The sequence below is a fragment of the Phragmites australis genome, chromosome 8 (genome assembly GCF_958298935.1).
Source record: "Phragmites australis chromosome 8, lpPhrAust1.1, whole genome shotgun sequence".
NCBI lineage: Eukaryota > Viridiplantae > Streptophyta > Magnoliopsida > Poales > Poaceae > Phragmites > Phragmites australis.
Genome location: NC_084928.1, coordinates 20,030,186 through 20,051,603, shown reverse-complemented (window position 1 = coordinate 20,051,603; position 21,418 = coordinate 20,030,186). Strand labels below are relative to the sequence as shown.

Genomic DNA, 21,418 nt, shown 5'->3' with positions numbered 1-21,418 from the left:
CGACATGCTTTTCATTTTTCCTTAAAAAATTTTGCTGAGCAAATTTTTCTCGTTAATTTTTACTCAAACCTTTTCAGAAAAACTTTCCTAGTTAATTTATTCGGAAAACTTATCTGGACAACCAATAAGTTGTTCGGAAAACTTTTTTAAAAAAGAAAAGTTAAGGGAGATTTTTTTTTAAAAAACGGAAAATAAGATGAACGGTCTGAAAGTTGCTACTTAGCCCGCGCGCACGCGTAAATTAGAAATCCCCGCCTCCGGCCCTCAACCGATCCGATCTACCTGAATATCTTTCTCTCCCAAGGAAAAAAAAAAAACCCGCCTCCTCGCTCCCGATTCCATCGCCCGCGCTTCCAATCTCCCCTGATTCGATTGGCAGCGGCGGCAAGGAGGTAGATGAGGAAGCGGGAGCGGGAGAACCCGTGCGGGATCTGCGGGCACTACCACAAGTACGAGGAGGGGGAGGTGTGCGGGGTGTGCGGCCACCGCCCCCCGGTGGCGGCCGCGGCGGGGGCGGGGAGGCAGCAGGACTCGGTGTTCCCATCCGAGATCCTCAAGGAGTTCATCTTCCTCGGCAGCTACGACAACGCCTCCCGCTCCGAGCTCCTCAAGACCATCGGCGTCTCCCACATCCTCAATGTAAGCTTCGCACCGCGCGTTCGCGTTTGACGATGCTTGGCTTTCCTTTCGTTTCCTGCAGCCGTGGTTGATTTGGCTAGGACTCATTGCTGTGCCAGGTTGGGTGCTAGCTAGGGTTCGATGCTGAGTTGATGGGTGCTAGTCCTCTTTCTGTGTTCCTGGTTGATTTGGTAAGAAATCGAGGGGTTTATTGGTATGCTTGCGTAGAAATGGAAGGATGGTACTAGGGGTTTGCTGCCTTCTTGTGAATGGGCTGAACCTTAGTTTCTTTAGGTTTTGTGGGATATGACAATCTTTTTTGTTCAACTAGTAACTAGTAAGGCATCTTGTTGTTGCCGGGGAAGGTTAGAGGGCTTTTACAGTAGTATTGGATAAACGTAGATGGTGGCAAATTGCAGAAATTTGATGGTGATGAGGGTGATAACATGGTTGTGTTAGCATTACCAGTTACTAATTTGGCATCTTTTTGTACTGATTGTTAATATGATGAGTCCAGTGGCAAATATTAAGAAATGTATGTGCCGAATAAGTTCACTCCTTTCGATGGATCTCTGGATAGCTTGGTATATGTTGTGTTGCTTGATATTATGAGGTGTTGCTTTGGAGTAGTTTTAAGCTTGTACAGAACTAGGATTGTCCATGGGGACATTAAGTTTTCAGATTATTAGTTCATTCTTTAAATTCCAATATAGGGTGACTTTTTCTCATGGGGACCGATCCATTCTTCTTTTTATTCCTCTTTTACTGGTTTCCCACCAGCAGGAACATTTCTGATATTTGTGAAGCACAAGATGGTGCTATCCAACCATTACATCAACTCCAACAATGTTGCACTTTAAATTCTCAATTGCATTGTACATGCATATTTCTGCCATCATGGTCATGGATACTTACAAGCTATACTTTTTTCGGTATTGTTTAGTAGTATAATCTGATGAACGAACTTTTTTAATATAAGTGTTGGGGCAGCAACATTTTTGGTTACAAACTAACTTAAGGTCATTGATGAAATTTCTGTAAAGATTTCATATTGAAAAAAGATTCTAGTATTCACAGTGCCAAAAACGATATTCCAATTGTTCCCTGCTACTGCTTAAAATAATCCCGAATACATTCTAGCATAACTAATCAGGTGGAAAAGTCGAATTCATTGGTGAACCAACCGAATCTAACTGACTGGAATCACATTTCTTTCAAAATCATTAAGAAGCAATGGAAAACGAGAAGATGGCATGCTAGATGCTACCCCTTTAGCCTTCTGACATGGTTGCAACTGCACAATTTGATCCTTTATAACAGGGCAAAAATGAATAGAATAACTGTATTGATGCATAGAAAACGAAGTAGGAGTGGCCTAATTAATTGCCTTGATCTTAATTAGTGACCAACTTATGGATCTGTTGCTCTGAAGTTCCTCTAGTGAATGCCGGACTTGCACTGGTGTCCAAAAGTACATTTGGAAGTAAACCAATCTTCTGTTGGGGAGCTTGTTGTTGCAAGTGACAATTACAACTAGACACACAGTGGCCAGCTAGCCAATATCTGATCTTTTACTGATGCTCTATTGTTTAGATATTTCATATGAAACTTTGCAGTATTCTTGTTCCATTTGAGTGACATGTCACATGTCTCTTTACCTGCAGACGGTACCTTTATGCCAAAACCTTTACCGGAATTCATTCACTTATCACTGCCTTCAAGATGACAAGACTCTGCAGTTTGATGAAGCAATCCAGTTTCTAGGTATGCATGCTGTTGTCCTTCTCTTTTAGCTTGCAAACTAACAGATTTGAGTTGTGCTCAATGCTCACCATTTTGCAGCCATTTTTTTTTTAATTTTCCAATCGTCCCCACTCCCTTCTCTTTCCCTCCCTCCGTCCCTCCCTCTGTTAATGTGGCTTCAACCTAATTTGTTCCTTAGCAAGACCATCCTACACCTAATTAATATGCTCTTTTACACTTCAGAACAATGTGAGAGGGAGAAAGCGCGTGTTCTAATCCATTGTATGTCAGGGAAAAGTAGGTGTGTACATATAGATAAATTCTCATTGGGAGTTATTATCTTTCACATTGCTGACTCTGATTTGGCTAATGCTACTGAAACACATTTATCAGGTCAGCAGCATTTGTAATAGCCTTCTTGATGAAGTCCAGAGGGTGGAGATTGGCACAAAGTTTTCAGTGGGTGAAAGAGCGGAGACCACAAGTCCAACTATCTGATGGTAACCTCATAACTTGTGCATATCTTTTCTGATATTTTTGCTTAAGAAACTTTTGAAGAAAAGTAGAAAGATTGATATGTAACTAGGGTTTATTACAAGCAAACCTACAGTTAGGTATACGAGTGTGTGAATTATATTGTAAGATTAGGCCACCCCTCGCACGCGTACATGTATGCATATCAAAGCTGAATTGTGCATCATCATTTGTTGCAACATAGATTTAATGTTGTAACTTGATCTCATATTAATCCTATTTATGCACTGGATGACAAGTGAAATCTGTACCCTGATTGGGAATATTGAATTTACGGTAGCACAGTAGTACATAGCATAAAACTTTTTTCATGGTAAAGTGAGATGAAATGATTGTTGAATTTTCTTTGGATACCAAATAATAGTTATGACCTCTCATCAGTTTGCTAGCTAATGAAAGCACGGAGAAGCAACAATCAGTGAGTAGTTGAACTACTATCCGAAATGAAGCCATTAGTTCAGCTGATACTAATTCTTGCATTTAAAAATATGGACCTCCTACATACCTTGCCATTCAAATAAGAGTGCATTTATCATGAATTAACAGAAGAGATGAACTTATTTTCTACAGTGGCACAGCAGCAGCTCATTGAGTATGAGAAGAAGCTTTTCGGTTCCAATATCGGTTTGCCAGCTCAATCTTTTGCTCCAACAGATTCGTTCCCTTCTCTTGGGTTTGGTTTTCCAAAGCTGGCAGGTGACGTCCAAGTGCCTACCTTTAACCAGCAGGCTCCAGCGTCCATCTTTGAGCGCGTCAGCCCAAACAACATCCCTAGTAATTTCACATTTGGAGCTGAAAGAACTAATGAAGTGAAACTCCCAGATAGCAGTAGTTTTGGTGTGGTGAACCCATCTGGGAGCGATAGCATGATGGATAGCTCCTAAGATGTTTCTGCTTGCTCCAATGCCATTGGTACAGAAAAGGAAAATTTACTTGGATTTCTCGGGATGTTTTAGATTTCTGAGGAGGAAACATGCATTTTTGTACAATGATTTTACAGTATGTGCAAGCATTTTGACCGTTGCTATTGTGCGTTTTAACAAACATGTATGTGCTTTTATGGAGCTTTTCGAGTGTAATTCAAGTGAACTGAAATTACGCTGGAAGTTTGACTAAGAGCTACACGCGTGCTTGTCAAAATGTACAGATTTATCGATCTGAAATTGCAGTTCAAAATGTATACCGGGTGGTTGCCATCACCCAGAGTGCGGAATCTGTAGCATCTAGTCAAATTACTGTGCGTGGGTGCAAACTGCCCCGAGATATCTCGACATTAAACACACGGATTCATGTTTGAGAATTCTTGACAACGATTTGAAACTTTGAATGCATCACAGTCGACAATGGTCAAATTTAAATTTTGAAGGTAGCGTAATAAGAGGAAAACTAACTCTCCTTTATCAGTTATCTATACATGTATGCACGTCCATGGGTTGTGCTGTTGTAGCAGTATGGGCATGCAATCTTTTGGAGCGGATGGTCACGGATATTTTACTCGGTTTAGATGACGATCTAACTTCGGATTGAGGCACCTCATAGCCCGTGAGTTGATCATTTTGTTTTTCTTAGTCGCTCTCTTTCTGTTTCTTGCTTTGGCTGTTTTCATCCTTTTTAGGTTATGTGCAGTTGAGTTATGCAAAAATGAAAGCGAGCTTTTATATGTTTGTATTACTTTAATGTAACTATAGGAGTCAATAAAACTTTATTTATTGAAAAAATAGAGTTGCTTGCTTTCCGTATCTTCTAAGTGTGTTGTTTGGGACATTAATTTCAACATCTGAAAAAATTGAATGGTTTTATTTTCGTCCAAGTCATTAGTCAACATTAGAGGATGTCAACGAAAAGCATGAAGGTATTGGTGCAAGCCATGTGCCCTGTGTTATTCGATATTCTGCACCGAAGAAAGTACATGCTATAAATACAGAAAACTACGTCATTTGCACCCAAATTCACATTCGGGCAGAAAGAATAGGAAAATGGGGAGAGCTCATTGCCAAACATGGAGTACGCAGCACATCGCATCCAGGCCTACAATTAGAAGGTGGAATGAAGCTCCAGAGGAATTCATCATTGGTTTATTTCAGAACAATTTATTGTAACAATGATCTGTTGCACGGTCGATTACAGCCTTGTTAAGAATGAACATAGACCAAACTTGCAATGTACTGACAAACGAGAATTTCTTCCGTGTGCTATAAACAAAACAGACCCTTAAAAAGCATTAGTCTGTAAAAACCTTCATTTTATGTATTGGTTGGCAAGGACCAAGGTAACTCACAAAATTTGCCCGCCAGCCATCCTTTTAACAATTGAGAGAGCATATACATCAGACTCATTGTCTGATGTACTCGATCGTGCAGTTCTCCTTGAGCCATTCAAGCACCTTCGATGCCTCTAGAACATCCTGGACCTACATTGGTAATTCCGACATAGAAAACATACAGACGGTGAGACTTTCTGCTCTTGGAAACTAGATAAGGTAGGGGAGATAATTTCCTTTGCATGGGAGCTTCACTTTACTGTAGGCATATTCAAAGTGGATTAAGGTGCGTATATTACTTTAGAAGTTTGAAAGGATTATCAAAATAATATCAAGAGAATTTAAATTGCAATTGAATCAGGAAGAATAGCCAGACTGCATTAGCTGAAGGAATTCAGTATGAGAAATGTCATATAAAGCAATTAAAGACCTGCTGCTTGATGTTGTCCTCATCATAGTCTTGATTATACTGCTTGAACTCTGCCACGGAGTTCTCAATTTCCTTGACGAGCTGATCAGTTGAGTACTGCACGATGATTTGTTGTTATTACTACATACTGATAAAAATGCTGCAACCAAAAGAGAAAGCTGGGAGGTTCTAATGATCATCACCCGAGCCAAAAATACAAACCCCAGGCATTATTATTACCTGTAAATTTTCGGACTTAAAAATTTCACCAACAGCCAGCATTTGTTTAATGATTCTAGTAATATTCTCCCTCTCATCTTCTAGGTACTCCTGAACTGACCTTTGGCTTGATAGCGATGCTAGCTGGTCTTTATCTAACTTCCTTTCTGCCTGCAGGAATTAATAAATCTATATTCATTAAGGAACAAACGAAAGTTAATTAATTGATTGTTAGACTGTTAGTTGAGTACCTGAAGTTGCAGGAGTTTGGCTCCATACAGTTGTTGGCCTTGTTCTTGAAACAAGGAACGTGGAACATCAACTTCAACCAACTAAACAAACCAAGGGAAAATTACTGCAAACTTCTAGGATCTTGGAGAGAAGGTGCAAAAGAAATTAAATAATTGAACCAAGAATATCATGTGAATGATCTATATAATCTACACTAAGACTTCGGAATTCAAAAGCTGTTTCAGAAGTACGTGCACGACCTTTCCAAGCTGATCAAGGATTGCATTATCTGTTGCTTGTTCTATGGCTGTTTTCTCCACTTCTTTACATCTTTCCAAAATACGTTCTCGAACCTGTAAGGACAGGAGTGCTGATCACTATTGGAACACACGGAAAAGTAATTAGCTAACAATTATAAGCTGATCACAGTTTACAGATAATATTTGAAAAGATGCACTAAGATCAAATGCCACTAACTTAAAAAAAAAAAGCAGGTTCACTGGCACATATCCAAGAAGGTTGATTTAAAAACCTAGCAGTAAGTTACCACGGCAGTGGAATACAAACCTCATCCATGGTAGTGCATCCTGGAAGGAGCTTTCCAGCAAGTGAATCATCCATTTCTGGCAACTCTCTGTAGAAGAGCTCTTTACACACAACCTACACAATACATTGAAAGTGGGAGTGAAAACTTGGGTACCAGATATAATGATTGGAACTAAGGGACTACGCCCTCAGCCCACACTAATTGATCTTGTAATGTGGGTGTGATACAGTCATACAGCACAAAATTACATGATAAGCGACCAGCATGAACTACACAAATCTTTAAGTGTGGTCTTTTAGAAGTAACACTCACAGTAAATTGTGCACGGACACCTCTTAGACTTTCTTGCTCAAATGACTCGGGGAACTGAATAGGAAATGATCTGGTCTCACCAGGACAAATCCCAATTAATGAACCAAGAAATCCAGGAACAAGATTATTATTTTCCTCAGTGTCCAAGTGGAAACCTGGAAACCATAGTTGCTACGCTTGTCAGCATGAGAAAGAAATATAGTATAGCACTGGGATTTTAACTACTGGAAATGCAAGCAGTTGTCTCGGTGTGTATACTATCTGGTGCATAAAGAAAGCTCTAAGGACAAGCGTATTTAATAGTCAATCAGTCACTGGCAGACAATGCATGAAATGTAGCAGGTACCGCATGCCAGCATTACTTTTCGGCAAGATAGTTTTGATATACAGCATTAGCATATCATTTTTCTAATATAGGGTAAGTCGTAATAAATTAAAAGATGAAGTTACAAAAAGAACATGGAAGTCAGATGCATGAAAAATCAACAAACCTGTACTCTCAGCTGATGAAATTTTTTCACCTTTAGAGCCATCACTGTTAATACTTTCTGCAAATATATCTAGTACCACCAGATCACCAACCTACATATGTCCAGGAAATGGATGCTGTTACGATAACACAATATTTGCTGATGTTAATCGTGACAGTGCATTTAATCAAACATCCCAGCTTCGTTGAAGCAAGTAGCTCTTTAAAAATAAAATTGCTCCACATTTACAAGGAAATATCTGAAGGGGCAAGGAGAAAAAAAAACATAACCCTGAACTCTACAGTTGCATCATGTACAGAAAAAAAACTATCTGCTGAACAAATGGATAAATGCCAAAAAAGGAGCACTGACACCAATATCAGATCAAGATATTACCAAAGGAAATTTACTGTCAATATAAATAATTCATCGGTGAAATGCCCGGAAAGTGCTAAGTCTATTTGGTACAGGCAGAACAACCTGGGCTCACATTTCCCTTGAGAGCCAGCCAGTCACAGGTCTTACTGGTCCTGAACGCTATTGCCCGTGCTGGCTGGTATTACAAGTATTTAACACAAACTCGATGGGATATAAAACTAAGAGGATATAAATGTATGAGATGAACACAAACAATACTGGACTAAAACAATAGTTGGCCCAAACTGCCTAGTTTCCAGCAAAAGGGATGGGCCTGGGTTTTGCTTCAAAACAAAAAATAAGAGCTCTGATTACAACAGTCACTAACAGATACTAAATGTGTCATTAGTTTATTACATACTAGAGTAACTATAGCAAATTACCTGGAGGCCTCTGTCAGCCACTATTCTAAGTAATCCCAGAGCTTTATGACGACGCTTAAGCTCTTTCTCTGCTGCCTTTTCGGCATTAACAACATCATCTATTTCAACAACCACTTTGAGGTTCTTATATTTGTCTTCTGATAACCATCGGACTTCAGGGGCAACATCCACAGAAACATCATATCTGAGAAAAATTTGGAATTAACAAAAAGATATGACCTCAAAATCACATCACAGTATATTATCATTGAAACTCATTTATTGACAACAGTCAAAGAAAAAAATTAAACAAGTTTAAAAAATGGAATAAGTAGAATATCTAGATGGCAGTATGGTCTACCTAAACACATCATCAAGTGAGAAAGAATTTCTCATATCATCAAACTTAGTCAGAATGCGAACAGAATCTTCTAATGCCCTCTCCTCTACCTAAAACCAAAAAAAAGAAAGACATTAGCCGGATAGATGTAGTAGTAAGTGAGCATAGCATATATTATCTCTAGATAGGGAGGAAGGAAAGTCATGGTTCGACAAGAGATTCAGACTGCTGAAGAGATCTAGAGATATCTGCAGTACAGAAAAAGTGCACGGCGAATTTCTGCCTAAATATTAGATAGTGCTGCAGGTAGATGACCTTGTCACTTTTTCAGTTCAGTACACATGAATAGAGCATATAACAAATTCATCATGTTCAACTTTAGCATCACTCTGATGAATGGTGATATAACATAGGTTTCCATTGCTTGTCATGAATGCTTTGAAACAAAGAGTTCATCATGATAAACATCAGAGTAGTGCTTCCCAAAACAAAATTCATACCGAGGATAATGCTTGAGGAAGTGTCCGTTTTAAGATAGCTTCAAGTGTAGCATCCTGTACATGTTCTGGGCCCACATAGTTTATAAGAATATTCTCTGGCACTATCTTCCCGGGCCGAAATCCTGGAACCTGATAAGAAGGAACAGCAGGGACATCAATAGTTCAGTACAGATTGTAGAATATATAGCATCAAACAGTAAGGGACACCATCCTTCTTTGAAGAAACCTTGCAGCTATTTCTCTATCCCACATTGGACTTCTATCTTTGAGTGGTGCACTGGTGTAGCTACGATTAATTGATACGAAATTTTTCAAAGATCAACACAATTTGAAACATGCCAACAGAGCTGACCATTTCCAACCTCTAAGTGTATTAAGTATTGATTACACACAAAAAAATCAGGCTCAGATTTTCGTGAGAATGTTGAACACTTGGCCACAAAACCAGAAAAAAGAAAAGACTATCAGTGTGCCATGGAGTGCGTCAAGCACGAACCGAATTGGTTGCGCGCTTGGACATGATTACAAAACATTTACCTGTTAAACTTAATGTGAAGGCAATGCCTGACTGCGCCTTATAATTTTTGTAAATTAATCAACCTCATGGGTAGGAATGTGTTTCATAATTTCGTCTGGTATAGGTTCTCGCACAGAAATGGTACCTTGAAACGCTTTGCGTACTCCTGTAGCGTGGATTGATAGCACTCCTGAATGATCGAAGTAGGCACCTCCACGCTGAACTCAACCTGCAAAGCATCACACCGGTGGCCGTAAAAATCAAGCATGAACTCCCCAATATTACTCACACTACCTAGCAACCTCCGTCGAAATTAAGCCCGAACTGGCTCTCAGATTCACACAAGTTGCAATTCGAGAGACAATGAAGGAGAGACGAGGCGGGGGCTCACACTGGACCCGGGCTGCAACGTCTCCGTGACGCGGACGGAGTCGCCGTCCCCAGACGCGGCCTCGCGGAGCTCGACGGCGGCCGAGGCGACGGGGAGCCGTCGTCGAGAGGTGGAGGCGGAGGACGTGGAGAGAGAGCGAGAGTTGGAGGAGGAGGCGAACGAGGAATTGTTCCACGAGATGGAGACTGCACGAGGGGAGGAGAAGCGGTTGGGGGAGCGCGCAGCGGAGGCGACTGCGGCGGAGGCGGTGGCGAGCTCCATGGCCGCGGCTCGGAGGGAAGTGAAGCAAAGCGGGTGTGTGGGAGAGAAGACGGGGCGAGGGGATTAGGATTTAGGAGGGAGATAAGCGAATAAAAGCAGAATTTTTTCCCTGGGTTTTTGTCCCCACCTGTCCTGAGACGAGACGCCGGGAACCCGATGGGCCAAAGGTTTTTCGTGTCCTTTATTGGCCAGGCCCGGCAGAGATGGGCTGTTTTTTTTCCCAACAGAAGTTACCCAGTGCTACCAGTTAGACACGAATCTGTACGGTACAAGACACGAATGCGTTTCCACGTAATCTCTTCTCACTACTCTATTTCCATATAATAAACATCTATAAAATTTAAATAATTTATCAATTTTTATTATCCATCCTGATCTTTAGGTATATTATTTCGTTACCAGCTATAGTTATATGACCTATTTTACTAATAAAATAAAATAGATGAAGAAAATATGAGAGAAATTAGTGAATAATCTCTTTTTCTTTTCGAATCTCATCTGAAATTAAACTATTGCACTGCTTTCGATATATTGTTCAGCGACACTTACATAGCACATCCACATTTTCATACCTTCGAGTTTATGTTTAATCTTACTTTATCTAATATTTATATTTTTTTTATAATGTACGAGTACTTAGCAAGTTAAAAAAAAGTTAAGACATGAATCGGCATGTTTGGTGGAATGCCTCGTTCACATAGAGCGCTTTAAGATTCATATGTGGGGAGGACTCGCACGGGCTGCCTGGCATGTACAGTAAGGGTCGACGTGTCAACATGTGGTTGGATAAGAAGAATTTAGTTTGGATTTGGATTTTTTATCATACTTTTCTCCCAAATTGTTAGTCTGTTTTCAAATATGTTTGAATCACGATGTTGTTTAGAACTAATGCAACAAAATGAGATCTAATATGAATATATTATTATTATTTATTATTTTTATATTTTTAACATTTTGAATATACTAGTTCCACATTTTGAGTATAAAATTTCAACATTTCCCACACAAAATGTTGAATGTATATAAAAGACATAAAACCATATATCAATGAAAAGCAACAAACTAGTAATAGGATCAGAAAAATGTTGAACTATTTTTCTTTGTTCAACTAGCATTTGGAAAATGCCGAATCAAATATTTCAAAATATTTAATGTAAATAAAATACACAAAATCATAAATCAATGACAAACAAAAAATGTAATAGGATTAGAAAAAAAGAAAACATGTCTTCTGACTCTCTGTCCTTACGGGAAATAGTTCTTCTGGCGTGAACTGCCCTCTGACATGGTCACTGACATATAGGCCCACGCGTGTGAGGGCCCACGTGTCAGTAACTACATCAGAGGGCAGTTACGTCAAACGAGCCTCGTCCGTCCTTGTGACCACCTAGGTGATCGTCTTGACCAGCCGACTTGGGAGTCTGCAGGTTGCTGGTTGTCTTCAGAGGTAGATTAATCTCCGGTAACTCATCGTGTTTGGCATATATGTGAGGTCCAAAATTACTGTTGGACTCAAGATATGTGGAACCCATGAGTGGAGATGCAATACTTTCTTCTGACAATTGATCTACTTTGATTCCTATGGATGACACAAATTGTCTGTCAAAATATTTAAAGGTAAAATAGGGATACTTGTTGATCACAGAAAAGTATCACAATATAGGTTCAAGCCTTCCGGAGGATAACAACCCTATTTCCTGTCTTTCTTTGATTATCTCAGGAATAGATGTTACAAATAATATGGGTGTGTGTATCTAGTCCTAAGGATATAGGCAGATTGCTCTGTGTTCTTGATTCTAATCCCTAGTCGTATGATAAGGGGTTATGCCATGGATCTTCGATGGGTATATGGTTTCTATCTGACTAGGCTTGATCTAGGGTTTCGCAACTTCATAGATCTTGAAGGTGCGAGTTGCTTTGCTATTGGAAGGGTTGTAGATTTCAATTAGCGTGGTTTGGACATACCCCCTCCCCTCCTTTTATAATCTTGGTAGGGTGAGCATAAGCTACTCGGACTCCTTTGAGTGTATCTTCCCTATATCGTAGATATTTCGGATATCTAGGAGAGACCTGCCAAATACAAGAATAACTTCCTTGTCGGGTATAATTGCCTACCCGATGTTTATATGCATGCCTTAAATACTTCATAGCGGTTACGAACCATACGGGAATGAGTAAATTACACGTGCGATGTGGGTATCCCTTGTAGATACACCATATTTATAGAATATATAATAAATAATTAACTTTGTATCACCTTTGGCCATAAGACAAAAATATGTGGAGAAGAGTGAAGGCTTGTGTGACGGTCCTTCATCATCAAAGTCGCATTCCAAACTAACATCAGAATCCCACTCTCCATAATATGCTGGACCATCTTTCTTCTTCTTGTAGTTAATTCTTGAAATACATTTTCTTACCTAGTTACCTTCATCTTCTTTCTCACCCTTCTTCTTGGATGATTTGTCTTCATCCTTGTTCTTGCAATTTGTGGCAATGTGTCCCTTTTCACTACATTCATAGAACTTCCTTTCATCAATGGGATTTTGCCTTGATGATTGCCCCCTTTTGCAATATCCTCATTGATATCTTTTTCCTCATGAATTTCTTGAATTTTCTCACAAATAGGGTCATATACTCATCAAAGGCTTCTTCATTATTTTCTTCATGGTCACTTTCATCTCTTGATGCCTGGGCTTTGAAGGTGACATTTTTCTTTTTTTCTTTTTTGCCTCGGTTGCCTCACCATGGAGATCTTCTTGTGACTTTTTGAAGATGTCACGAGTGAGCACTTCACTTAAGATTTTTATCGATGGTTAATCTCTGACAATGTCTTCAGGGTGTACCGGACGGTGTGTGCGTGATTAACGTTTTTGGTGGATGTGTGGTGTGTGTGTTGAAGAAAACTCAAGAACACAAGGAATTATCTAGGTTAAAACCTCCCGTGGAATAACAATCCTACATTATGTGCATTTTTTTTATGGCTTGAATGAACTTGTTATAGAAATCTCCTCCTTTACAAGTCCAGTCCTCCTCTCTTTATATAGTTGGAGAGGGGTACATATAAATAGACCGTGCCAAACCTTGAGACCGGCCTAACACCCTACTCTGATCGACTGGTACGCATTGTCCCATCACTGCGCGTCGTACGCTCGCATATGAGACTATCCCACTTGCCTGGCCATCCTGCATGTCCTGTCCCATCTGCCAAACAACGTCGCACCTACCTGCAAGGCCATCTCATAGTATTTAGTGCTACGAGACGGGGCAATGCACTTCTGCGCTGGCCATGACTTTGCTCATCAAAAGGAGATGCCTGGGGAAGGAAAATACTTGAGTAGATAACATCAAATAAGATTAGACTAGTTAGAAGAGTACCACCAGCAAGGGCTGGTCCCGGGGTTTCCTTCTGCGATCAGGGGACTGGTCGTGCGAGCTCCACCTGGTTGCGCGGTAGGGCCACGATCTTGATAATATCAACTGTCAGCTAGAATTTGCGGGTGTGGACCCCCCTGATAGGGCACCCCCTTATTCTTTACACCTACAATTCTCATAGGAGTTGTATTATTCAAATTATATCTCACAAGTAAAGTCACAATAGTATTATATTTGTTAGGTGAGACTCTAAGAATTTTATAAGAAAAATCAACATCGAATACATCCATGACAAGCCCTTTGAGTTCATTTACTATGTTGTTTAATTGATTGAACATATAAAACATGCTCTCATTTGGTAACATAGCAAAATTTTCAAGTTGTCCTTTAAAAATGAAGAGCTTAGGATTCTTAACCATTGTTGTTTCCTCATGAACTTTTAGACTTTCCTAAATTTCATGAGTGGTTTCGAGTTTACAAATGCAATTAAACTCATTTAGGCCTAAAGCCCTACAAGTAGCTTAAGCGTGGACGAAACCTAGCATTCTCATTCATTGTCTCCACCTTCAACAAAGTTGACTTCTGGGTCTTCTTCTGAATTCAAATAAGCAAGGGTGAGTACATAAGGTACTCAATAAGTCTTACCTCAAGGGGAATATTTAGATGCATAAGGGTAGAACAAGTATAAGGTTATAAAGTCTTTTATGTTTTTACGAAAAGTCAGTTTTTATGCAAGGGTTTAATTCGCAAAGACTAATTTAAAACAGTTTGAGTAAAGCATCGTTGAGTTGAGATAGTGGGGTTGTTGATCCTGAGGGAGGTACATCGATCCCACTAGTTCCTAAATTTTAATAGTTGGTGGACACCAAGTGATGAGCCCATGGCTCCTTCGGATATGATCAATACCGCTAATAACCCTCAAATTATACAAGGTCCAATTACAAGAGCACGTGCACGGTAATTAGACTACTAGGTGAACTCGTTTCTCGCTGTTCATGTTTTCTTGGATGGATTACTACTAAATTTTTGTGATATTTTATTGCTTAGGAACGTGAAAGAAGCACTACAATCTTACCCGAACGTCACCCTTCGAAGGCCAAGTCTACTCGGACTAGAGGCTGAGCTCTAGTCGAAGTTGTGGTTGTGGTCGAGTCTCAAAATAGCACGTTAGTAAAACGGGCATAACTCTCTCATACGGAGTTCATTTTATGTTCTTGGACTTGCTGGAAAGCTTATATCGAGCCCTTTTCAATGGATCTATGCTCGACCAAATATTCCTTATAGTTTAGTCAGAGTAGAAGGAATAAGGTGCTGCGTCATCGTTCTGGACCCTGTCGGGTTTTGTAATCGCATCGAGGTTGAAGTCCAGGTTGTGCACACCTCTTTCCATGGCTGCACAACTCTAGGTTAACCCCCTCATGTCCTCCTATAAATATACGGTAGATGTTATAGTTTAGACTCAGATTTAGCTTAGATTATTCTGTTTTAGACAGTTTCGTTGTTTATTGGCTTGTTGAACCCAAATTCGAATACTTCATTGGTAATTAGCAATACTCAGATTACATCTACATGTTCTTGCTTGTGTTCTCGATTCGCTTGCAGGAAAAGTCTTCTTGGCGAGGTCAATCGCATCTTGGCACGGTTGATAACCACGGAGTAGTGGTGTAGTGGTTGCGAGAGTTCTCGATCTGTTCTTTTCGGAGTCTTTGGATCATCAACGTCGAAGCTCCACCAATCAACTTATCATATTACCTTTTGGATGATTGGGCAAACGCGCATCACCAAGTCCTTGCCAACTAAGGCACAAAGCTTGCTCTTCCCAAAACATGGGCACACATCCCACTCATACATTAAGGAATACTCACATCATTGAGCTAATCAATGTGACCAAACCATAGCATGTCCTTGACCATAGATACAATTATCTAGATAGGTTTATACTATGCAGAGGTTATACAACTTTACCTATAAGATATGTACATATTTCAACCTTAGCAACTGGTAGAACTGTCATAACAAGACACAACACCCTCCCTACTTCATCACGATATCCACCCATGGGACAAATTTCTTGCTCATCTAGGCAAGCCACACGTGATCCAAACATGTCTGGATGGATGCAAGAATTGTATTTTGGGGACTATTTAGTTTGGTACCAAATTTGCTCCACTAAGGCTTGCTAAAATTTAATCACGAATTCACAACTTAGTGGTTGGAAACATAAGTGCAAGACAATAAACTAGGATTCAAAATAGGGAAAAAAATCTTACCAAAATCAGATAGGACACTAAATAATAGTAAAAACTTCTCTAACAAAAATATTGTCTAAGATTGACAGAAAAACAAATGTTGGGTGACAATGAGTAACCAATCACAAACCTCTCTTTGGGTGTGATTATTTGGGCTTTATTGCCTTATGAGGCCAGGTTGGATTGGGATAGGCTAAAGGGGTGCAAGAGATGATGATTGATTATGTATTTGGTGGCAGTTCATATATGTGTAAATGTTGTTTTCATTGGTGGCATGTGTAAACAACGTCATGACAGTGAAAATGTTAGAATGGCTTTATTAATCGGGATTGCTAAATATTGCTCAAGCATTCCAAGCGTCGTCTTCACTCTATTTTCTATCCATCCAATCCGCGCCAAGATCTGTAATGAGGTAGGCCTTCTCCAACTCTGGTGAGGTAGGCCTTCTCCAACTCCGGTGAGGCTCCAACGTTGTAGGGTTTAGGTTTGGGGTTTTTTTGGAGGTTAGGGGTTCAAATTGGTGAGGGCGGATTTAGAGGGAAGACCGGGGGCGGTGGTCAGACTGGCGGTGGGCAGTAGCCTAGTGGTGCAACGAAGCGACAGTGGCACCATTAGAGGTATGAGCGGCAAGAGGGCGGTGGATGGTATCGATGGTGGGGAAAACTAAGCCACGTCTCTGTAGAAGACAGGTTAGCAAGGTGATTGGAGGCGGTGGCAGATGAGGCAGGAGGGCATGGTGGAGAGGCACCGAGATATGAGCATCGATGGTGGGAAGGAACATCTTGAGAGGAAGAGAAGAAGAGGAATCGCTGGAGGAGGAATAAAGAATGTGAGTGCTTGGATTAAAATTGAATGGTTGGAAAATTCGAGTGAGGAAATGGTGAGAATCACCGAGTACAATGTCATTCCTCTCAAACTTGGTCTCCAAGCTTGAGTCTCTTCCTTCGAAGAAACTCTCGTCGTACTTGCTCGGGCAAGACGAACTCTTGTTCCAACAGTGGCGCCATCCGTGGGGACTTCGAACACAGAAGTGTTAAAGAGAGGTAAGAATCCACCAGAAAAATCACCAACGCGCTAGCCGCCATATCCACCGTTGCAACCATGCAACCATATGCGTGGCTGTCTCAGCCGTGCACATCACGTATACCCTCCAGCCCCGCTGTCGTATGAGACGGCATTCCTCTGGCCTTGATCGATGCAGAACCTTGGGTGGGTATGGAAACTCTAGACGGCACAGAGCCCTTCCAGCTTCTACATGGTGTAGACCTTGCTACCCCAGAAGAGGTCGCGGCCGAGGTTGCAGCCAAGCAGGCCGCTTTCCAGTGGTTCTGGGTGGTCGAACCCTAGAATGTTCCCGCCTAGATTTGGTCCCAAGGTATCTCCTTTGATAGCACTTGGGATGCCCCGGGCGAGCCAATACCTTCGAAGAATCTGTCCTCCTCGGGCCCCTCTGGCGAAAGAAGGTTCCGAAGTGGCGCAAGGCTCTAGAGTGCGCAGACCCCGCCAGCGCCTCCGATGCAGCCCTCGTGACGCGAACCACGCGCAGGGAACCCTAAGTCCACCTCGTCTAGCTTATTAATTGTCTTGATACATACTAACATTACCTAATCTGTACTTACTCTGTTCTTTCAGTCATACTCTATTTACCCGCCTCCTCTGTTCTTCAAGGCGTGCTAAGTTATGCCCCGTTTACCTCTCTGTTCTTACTCATTTTACCTTTCACCATGTCATAGCTGCAAAGTTAAACATGGATTGGAATACAATCTTGTGCCACATGCCCAACCCTTCAACACCTTGCCATCCATCCCCTAAACCCCACCAAATCTCTCTCTCTCTCTCTCTCCCTCTCTCTGTGCACCAAATCGATCGAAATGGCGTTGTCTACCTCATCTCAGTTGTAGTGGGTGATCATTGGTCGCGTCTCCGTCGTACAGCATGACTCCATCAAGGAGCCCAGGGATCTCTCCGTCACGCTCACCATACCACCGCGCGTCTTCACCCTACCGTGCCAATGAGCGTCCACCCCAAGCCCGACTACGATGGCACCAACAAGCACCCCTACTTTGTCGCCGTCGCCGCTACCGCCGGGCTCCTCCTCCACATCTCCAACTGTCCCTTCATCGGCTTCGAACTAGATGGCAACCCCCTGGGCATCCTCATCTTGGCGCATGACTTCCTCCTCACTGACGCCGCGGCCCAGCGCGATGCGCCCACTGGTACCGCTGTGCGCCTCCCCGACCTCACTCGCCCCGACTAGTCTGGTATCTCCAACATAAAAAAACCTTAGCCTCGTCTCCCTCCCCGGGAGTGGTGGCACTTGTTGGAATTAATTGGCGGGGCCATTTAATCTTTGAAAAATCCCAACGCCCACATAATTGCAAACATATTGTTGAAATTAATTGGTTGGCCCATTTAATCCCTAGAAATGCCCACACAATTGACAACGTATATTACAAGGAGTTGAAGGGTTCAATTTCCCATTGGCCGATCACTTCGGCTTCCCTAACCGTGTCTATATAAGGATGTGTGTTGCGCACAAAGGAACTAAGCTTATGTCCTCTCTCACATTCCACTATTTTGTTGCTTCTATACACGCTTTCCCATCCCTGCTTTGGCGTGCACCAGAATTAGGGAGAGCAGGCCTCCGGAACCACGCCTTTGAGATTCTGCATTAGGAGAAGGCAAATAAGATTTTTGGGGAATGCTTCTTCACGTGACTGCTCACGTTCATCTATGTTTGTTCGCGCGCGACTTTGTACATCTACTTCGTCTACATCGACCATAATATACAACTATATCTTCTACAGCAAGCGAACGACTACATCATGGCAGATGTCACCAATGGTACCACTGAAGCAACAATAGTACCGCTGCAACCTTCCCTGCAAACATCACATATATCTTGCAAATCCTTCTATTCGCGTTTTGTTTTGACTATGTCTTGGAAACTAGCACATCTAGACAGCTAGAGAATATTTTGATGATGATTCAAAGCATGTTTAGAGATATTTTAATGTTTAGATGTACTTAGCATGTCTAACCTGTGTAGAAATATCTGTTTGATTAAATTTGCTAGATAAATATCTGTTTGATTAAACTTGCTAGACAAATATCTGTTTGATTGAACTTGCTAGACAAATATTCATGTGGTATCTAATTTTTTCTGGATTAGTTTAATTCAGAAATTGCTTATTATTTCAACAGCGCGAGTACGTGGTTGCCGAGCTCCGCCTCGTCTCCGGCGACGACGACCACGCCACCCTCCTCACCTTCCGCTCGGGCACAGAAGCGTGGCCTGAGAAGGATCTGAGTTGCCCCTCCATGTACGATTGGCGTTGGATGTGGTCCTCCAACGACGTGATCGCCCACGATGGGAAGCTCTGGTGGGTCAACCTCGTGTGGGGACTCCTTGGCTGCGACCCATTCGCCGCTCAGCCGTTGTCGTTCGATGACAATTGTTAGACGTATCATATCTAGCCTTGCATGGCAGTTTCTATCACCACCGACATTCCCTCCAAACCTCCCGATTCTGTTGCTATAAATCGGTTGAGTTGTTATGGCAAGGGTGAGGTGTATATATGTGGTTTCCTCCGTAATGAATCAGCGTTGCGTTGAGCCTAATCATTCTCACATGGCATCAGATTTGTTCGATCCGTAGCTTCCGCTCCTCTCTCTCATCACAGGCGCCTGGCATGGCCGCACCCGCTGACTCCCTCGACGCATCCACCCAGGCGGCTCTCGACGCCACCACTGTGGCGGCCGGTGCAGCTGCCGCTGCGGCTATCTCCCCTGACACCCCTGCTGCGTCCCTCGCGGACACCATCGCCGCCGCGACTGCCGATGCGGTCCGAGCAGTCTTCGCCTCCCTTTCTGCTCCCGCGTTGACGTCTCCTGCGGCACCTCCTACCCATGCATCCGCGCCCACCCTGGCTGCGCCCCTGCAGCCGGCCATACCACCGCGTGGATCCCTTCCAGAGGCTGCCACCCTCTCCGTCGATCCCGGTGATGACGCCACGGCATCCCTTCACGCCCAGGCCGTGGCGGTTCTCAACGTCAAGACGTTGGTCCCAGTCACTCTTGACCTCGCTGCGGCCAACTACACAAAGTGGCGGGGTCTCTTCCTCGTCATCCTCGGCAAGTACGCATTGGCCGACCATGTCCTGTCCGATGCCTACCATCCAGACCGGACGGATTGGGCGCGCATGGATTGCGTCGTCCTCACATGGCTCTACGGCTCCATCTCCGTCGAGCTCCTCGAGATCGTGATGTCGGCCTCCTCCACCGCATGTATCGTTTGGCGCGACCTCGAACACCAATTTTTGGGAAACTTGGAGCAGCGCGCCCTCAACCTCTCGGCGGAGTTTCATTGCTTCGTCCAAGGCGACCTCTCCGTCACCGACTACTGCCGACGTCTCAAGAGAATGGCCGACGGCCTTGCTGATCTCGGCGAGCCCGTCACCGACCGCACGATCGTCCTCATGCTGCTCAAAGGTTTGAACGAACGGTTTTGCCACCTGCAGACCATTCTTCCTTTGCAAAAACCGTTTCCTACCTTTGTCGAAGCCAGATCGCAACTACTGCTTGAAGAGATCACTCGCGACAGTCGTTCTTCCGGCGCATCGACAGCCTTTCTGGCCGCTGGCTCTTCAAGTGCTGGGGCTAACCGCGGCTCTACGCCTGGGGGCGGTCCTGCCCCTCCTCCTGTCCATGCCGCCGGGTTTGGCTCCGGTGGCCATGCCGGCCACAACAGCAACAACGGCCGAAATTTCCGCAATAATCGCCGGCGTCGCGGTAATGGTGGTGGACAAAATGGCTCGGGTGCTCCATCCGGCCAACAACAGCAGCAGCAACACTCTTCCTGGCCCAGTCCCCATAATCCATGGGCTGGTACGATCCAGATGTGGCCTGGACCACTAGGCCGCGGTTTACTCGGCCCACGGCCGCCTGCTACATTGGGCCAGGCGCCCTTCGCTGGTGCTGCCTTGGTGGGCCAAGCTGGCGCTGCGGGTGGCGTGCCTGCCTCCCACGATGATCCAGCCCGCCACTCCCCTGGCGGCCTTCGGTGCTGGCCAATTTGGCTCGGCTGCACCGACCGGTGCGGCCCATGCTCTACAGCCGTACTACTCGCCTCCTTCGCCGCCGATCTGGAGCAGCAACAGCAGCTCGACCTCGGCGCCTACATGGGACCAGCACGCACTGGCGAACGCGTTCAACACCGTCTCCCTGACACAGCCGTCTTCCCCCGCACATGACTGGTATATGGACACGGGTGCCACATCTCATATGACTTCCGATGCCGGTATCCTCTCCCTTTCCCATACACCCTCCTCACATACACCTTCTAGTATTATTGTGGGCAATGGCTCTTTTCTTCCTGTCACTTCTGTTGGCTCTACAAATTTGCATGGCTCCTTTGCTCTTAACAACATCCTGGTCTCTCCTCAAATCATCAAGAATCTCATATCTGTTCGGCGTTTTGTTTCTGACAATAATTGCACAGTTGAGTTTGACCCTTTTGGTTTTTCTGTGAAGGATCTTCAATCCAGGACCGTGATCGCCAGGTGCAATAGCTCGGGTGATCTCTATCCGTTCTGCCCGTCGTCTCATGCGCATGCTCTCACCGCCGACTCCACCACCCTTTGGCACCGACGCCTTGGTCATCT

General features: G+C 43.3%; 3 protein-coding genes across 3 annotated transcripts; 2 read left to right on the top strand and 1 right to left on the bottom strand.

Annotated features, from left to right (window-relative positions):
- Nucleotides 1-251: 251 nt before the first annotated feature.
- LOC133926743 (protein-tyrosine-phosphatase IBR5-like) lies at nt 252-4,011 on the top strand. Its single transcript, XM_062372802.1, has 5 exons — nt 252-639; nt 2,283-2,382; nt 2,605-2,662; nt 2,755-2,861; nt 3,466-4,011. The coding sequence occupies exons 1-5, from the start codon at nt 397-399 to the stop codon at nt 3,777-3,779; spliced, it is 822 nt and encodes a 273-aa protein (XP_062228786.1). The 5' UTR covers nt 252-396; the 3' UTR covers nt 3,780-4,011.
- Nucleotides 4,012-4,948: 937 nt separating this feature from the next.
- On the bottom strand, nt 4,949-10,215 carry LOC133926742 (trigger factor-like protein TIG, Chloroplastic). Its single transcript, XM_062372801.1, has 13 exons — nt 9,871-10,215; nt 9,625-9,708; nt 8,963-9,091; nt 8,484-8,572; nt 8,144-8,327; nt 7,365-7,455; nt 6,874-7,028; nt 6,582-6,674; nt 6,275-6,367; nt 6,035-6,115; nt 5,805-5,954; nt 5,586-5,681; nt 4,949-5,305 (listed from the first exon to the last, which is right to left on the bottom strand). Exons 1-13 carry the CDS (start codon nt 10,129-10,131, stop codon nt 5,228-5,230), a joined length of 1,584 nt encoding a protein of 527 aa, XP_062228785.1. The 5' UTR covers nt 10,132-10,215; the 3' UTR covers nt 4,949-5,227.
- A 9,232-nt stretch (nt 10,216-19,447) lies between these two features.
- LOC133927645 (uncharacterized) lies at nt 19,448-21,007 on the top strand. Its single transcript, XM_062374090.1, has one exon. The coding sequence runs from the start codon at nt 19,448-19,450 to the stop codon at nt 21,005-21,007; it is 1,560 nt and encodes a 519-aa protein (XP_062230074.1).
- Nucleotides 21,008-21,418: the final 411 nt, after the last annotated feature.

Excerpts from the sequence above, each read along its gene's own strand:
- LOC133926742 (XM_062372801.1), bottom strand. The coding sequence starts at position 10,131 with ATGGAGCTCGCCACCGCCTCCGCCGCAGTCGCCTCCGCTGCGCGCTCC. Across the intron at positions 9,092-9,624 it reads AGTACGCAAAGCGTTTCAAG|GTTCCAGGATTTCGGCCCGG; the intron begins GTACCATTTCTG and ends CCTTCTTATCAG. Across the intron at positions 5,682-5,804 it reads TTAAGTCCGAAAATTTACAG|TACTCAACTGATCAGCTCGT; the intron begins GTAATAATAATG and ends ATCATCGTGCAG.
- LOC133926743 (XM_062372802.1), top strand. The coding sequence starts at position 397 with ATGAGGAAGCGGGAGCGGGAGAACCCGTGCGGGATCTGCGGGCACTAC. Across the intron at positions 640-2,282 it reads GCGTCTCCCACATCCTCAAT|ACGGTACCTTTATGCCAAAA; the intron begins GTAAGCTTCGCA and ends CTTTACCTGCAG. Across the intron at positions 2,383-2,604 it reads TGAAGCAATCCAGTTTCTAG|AACAATGTGAGAGGGAGAAA; the intron begins GTATGCATGCTG and ends TTTACACTTCAG.
- LOC133927645 (XM_062374090.1), top strand. The coding sequence starts at position 19,448 with ATGGCCGCACCCGCTGACTCCCTCGACGCATCCACCCAGGCGGCTCTC.